We start from the raw sequence: 3,882 nt of genomic DNA on the forward strand, positions 1-3,882 counted from the left end.
CGTCCTTGGCAGGGATGTACACGCGGTACTCTCTCGTGAAGAGCTCGTAGCTAGCAATTGCGTTTGCTTGCTTCAAGCTACTCACAACAACTCGCAGTTTGTTCGGTCTAACCTTTGTAATTTCGGTTACGTCCGAAAACTGTTTTGCCAGGTCCTTGCCGATTTGAATTATATTTAGAGGCTTCTTTATGGGCCTGAAGTAAACTACGAACGGACCTTTCGAAGCATCTGGGTAAGCTTTCACCCGTGTTGCCGGTACCCTTGGTACGGGGCTAGGTAGCGGGGAAGGTAGAGGGGAATTGATGGGGGAGATCTCAATCTCTTCCCCAGTTGTTTCCACATCCAGGAATAGTTGCACCTGCATGTCGTCCATTTTGCGGGAGCGTTACGCTCTACCGCACACAAACGATAAATATTCGAATGTGGGGGGGGGGGGGTCAAGTAGTTGCTATTAAATTTTAAAAACAAATTTTCAAACTACAATGGATCAAAATAAAAAAAAGGCAGTAATACTAATACTAATAACAATAGTAATAATTATAATAATAATAATAATAATAATAATAATAATAATAATAATAATAATAATAATAATAATAATAATAATAATAATAATAATAATAATAATAATAATAATAATAATAATAATAATAATAATAATAATAATAATAATAATAATAATAATAATAATAATAATAATAATAATAATAATAATAATAATAATAATAATAATAATAATAATAATAATAATAATAATAATAATAATAATAATAATAATAATAATAATAATAATAATAATAATAATAATAATAATGATAATAATAATAATAATAATAATTATAATAATAATAATAATAATAATAATAATAATAATAATAATAATAATAATAATAATAATAATAATAATAATAATAATAATAATAATAATAATAATAATAATAATAATAATAATAATAATAATAATAATAATAATAATAATAATAATAATAATAATAATAATAATAATAATAATAATAATAATAAAAATAATAATAATAATAATAATAATAATAATAATAATAATAATAATAATAATAATAATAATAATAATAATAATAATAATAATAATAATAATAATAATAATAATAATAATAATAATAATAATAATAATAATAATAATAATAATAATAATAATAATAATAATAATAATAATAATAATAATAATAATAATAATAATAATAATAATAATAATAATAATAATAATAATAATAATAATAATAATAATAATAATAATAAAAATAATAATAATAATAATAATAATAATAATAATAATAATAATATTAATAATAATAATAATAATAATAATAATAATAATAATAATAATAATAATAATAATAATAATAATAATAATAATAATAATAATAATAATAATAATAAAAATAATAATAATAATAATAATAATAATAATAATAATAATAATAATAATAATAATAATAATAATAATAATAATAATAATAATAATAATAATAATAATATAATAATAATAATAATAATAATAATAATAATAATAATAATAATAATAATAATAATAATAATAATAATAATAATAATAATAATAATAATAATAATAATAATAATAATAATAATAATAATAATAATAATAATAATAATAATAATAATAATAATAATAATAATAATAATAATAATAATAATAATAATAATAATAATAATAATAATAATAATAATAATAATAATAATAATAATAATAATAATAATAATAATAATAATAATAATAATAATAATAATAATAATAATAATAATAATTATAATAATAATAATAATAATAATAATAATAATAATAATAATAATAATAATAATAATAATAATAATAATAATAATAATAATAATAATAATAATAATAATAATAATAATAATAATAATAATAATAATAATAATAATAATAATAATAATAATAATAATAATAATAATAATAATAATAATAATAATAATAATAATAATAATAATAATAATAATAATAATAATAATAATTATAATAATAATAATAATAATAATAATAATAATAATAATAATAATAATAATAATAATAATAAAAATAATAATAATAATTATAATAATAATAATAATAATAATAATAATAATAATAATAATAATAATAATAATAATAATAATTATAATAATAATAATAATAATAATAATAATAATAATAATTATAATAATAATAATAATAATAATAATAATTATAATAATAATAATAATAATAATAATAATAATAATAATAATAATAATAATAATAATAATAATAATAATAATAATAATAATAATAATAATAATAATAATAATAATAATAATAATAATAATAATAATAATAATAATAATAATAATAATAATAATAATAATAATAATAATAATAATAATAATAATAATAATAATAATAATAATAATAATAATAATAATAATAATAATAATAATAATAATAATAATAATAATAATAATAATAATAATAATAATAATAATAATAATAATAATAATAATAATAATAATAATAATAATAATAATAATAATAATAATAATAATAATAATAATAATAATAATAATAATAATAATAATAATAATAATAATAATAATAATAATAATAATAATAATAATAATAATAATAATAATAATAATAATAATAATAATAATAATAATAATAATAATAATAATAATAATAATAATAATAATAATAATAATAATAATAATAATAATAATAATAATAATAATAATAATAATAATAATAATAATAATAATAATAATAATAATAATAATAATAATAATAATAATAATAATAATAATAATAATAATAATAATAATAATAATAATAATAATAATAATAATAATAATAATAATAATAATAATAATAATAATAATAATAATAATAATAATAATAATAATAATAATAATAATAATAATAATAATAATAATAATAATAATAATAATAATAATAATAATAATAATAATAATAATAATAATAATAATAATAATAATAATAATAATAATAATAATAATAATAATAATAATAATAATAATAATAATAATAATAATAATAATAATAATAATAATAATAATAATAATAATAATAATAATAATAATAATAATAATAATAATAATAATAATAATAATAATAATAATAATAATAATAATAATAATAATAATAATAATAATAATAATAATAATAATAATAATAATAATAATAATAATAATAATAATAATAATAATAATAATAATAATAATAATAATAATAATAATAATAATAATAATAATAATAATAATAATAATAATAATAATAATAATAATAATAATAATAATAATAATAATAATAATAATAATAATAATAATAATAATAATAATAATAATAATAATAATAATAATAATAATAATAATAATAATAATAATAATAATAATAATAATAATAATAATAATAATAATAATAATAATAATAATAATAATAATAATAATAATAATAATAATAATAATAATAATAATAATAATAATAATAATAATAATAATAATAATAATAATAATAATAATAATAATAATAATAATAATAATAATAATAATAATAATAATAATAATAATAATAATAATAATAATAATAATAATAATAATAATAATAATAATAATAATAATAATAATAATAATAATAATAATAATAATAATAATAATAATAATAATAATAATAATAATAATAATAATAATAATAATAATAATAATAATAATAATAATAATAATAATAATAATAATAATAATAATAATAATAATAATAATAATAATAATAATAATAATAATAATAATAATAATAATAATAATAATAATAATAATAATAATAATAATAATAATAATAAT

The 3,882-nt window shown here is 6.2% G+C and overlaps 1 protein-coding gene across 1 annotated transcript; it reads left to right on the forward strand.

Moving 5' to 3' along the window:
- Positions 1–2,157: 2,157 nt before the first annotated feature.
- LOC129720115 (probable cyclin-dependent serine/threonine-protein kinase DDB_G0292550) lies at positions 2,158–3,831 on the forward strand (the record flags this gene model as incomplete). The annotated part of the gene is made up of 1 exon (XM_055671543.1): positions 2,158–3,831. A coding segment is annotated over one exon (1,674 nt), but the record flags the coding sequence as incomplete, so codon positions are not given.
- Between the last annotated feature and the right edge of the window lie 51 nt (positions 3,832–3,882).

Source organism: Wyeomyia smithii, chromosome 1 (genome assembly GCF_029784165.1).
Source record: "Wyeomyia smithii strain HCP4-BCI-WySm-NY-G18 chromosome 1, ASM2978416v1, whole genome shotgun sequence".
NCBI lineage: Eukaryota > Metazoa > Arthropoda > Insecta > Diptera > Culicidae > Wyeomyia > Wyeomyia smithii.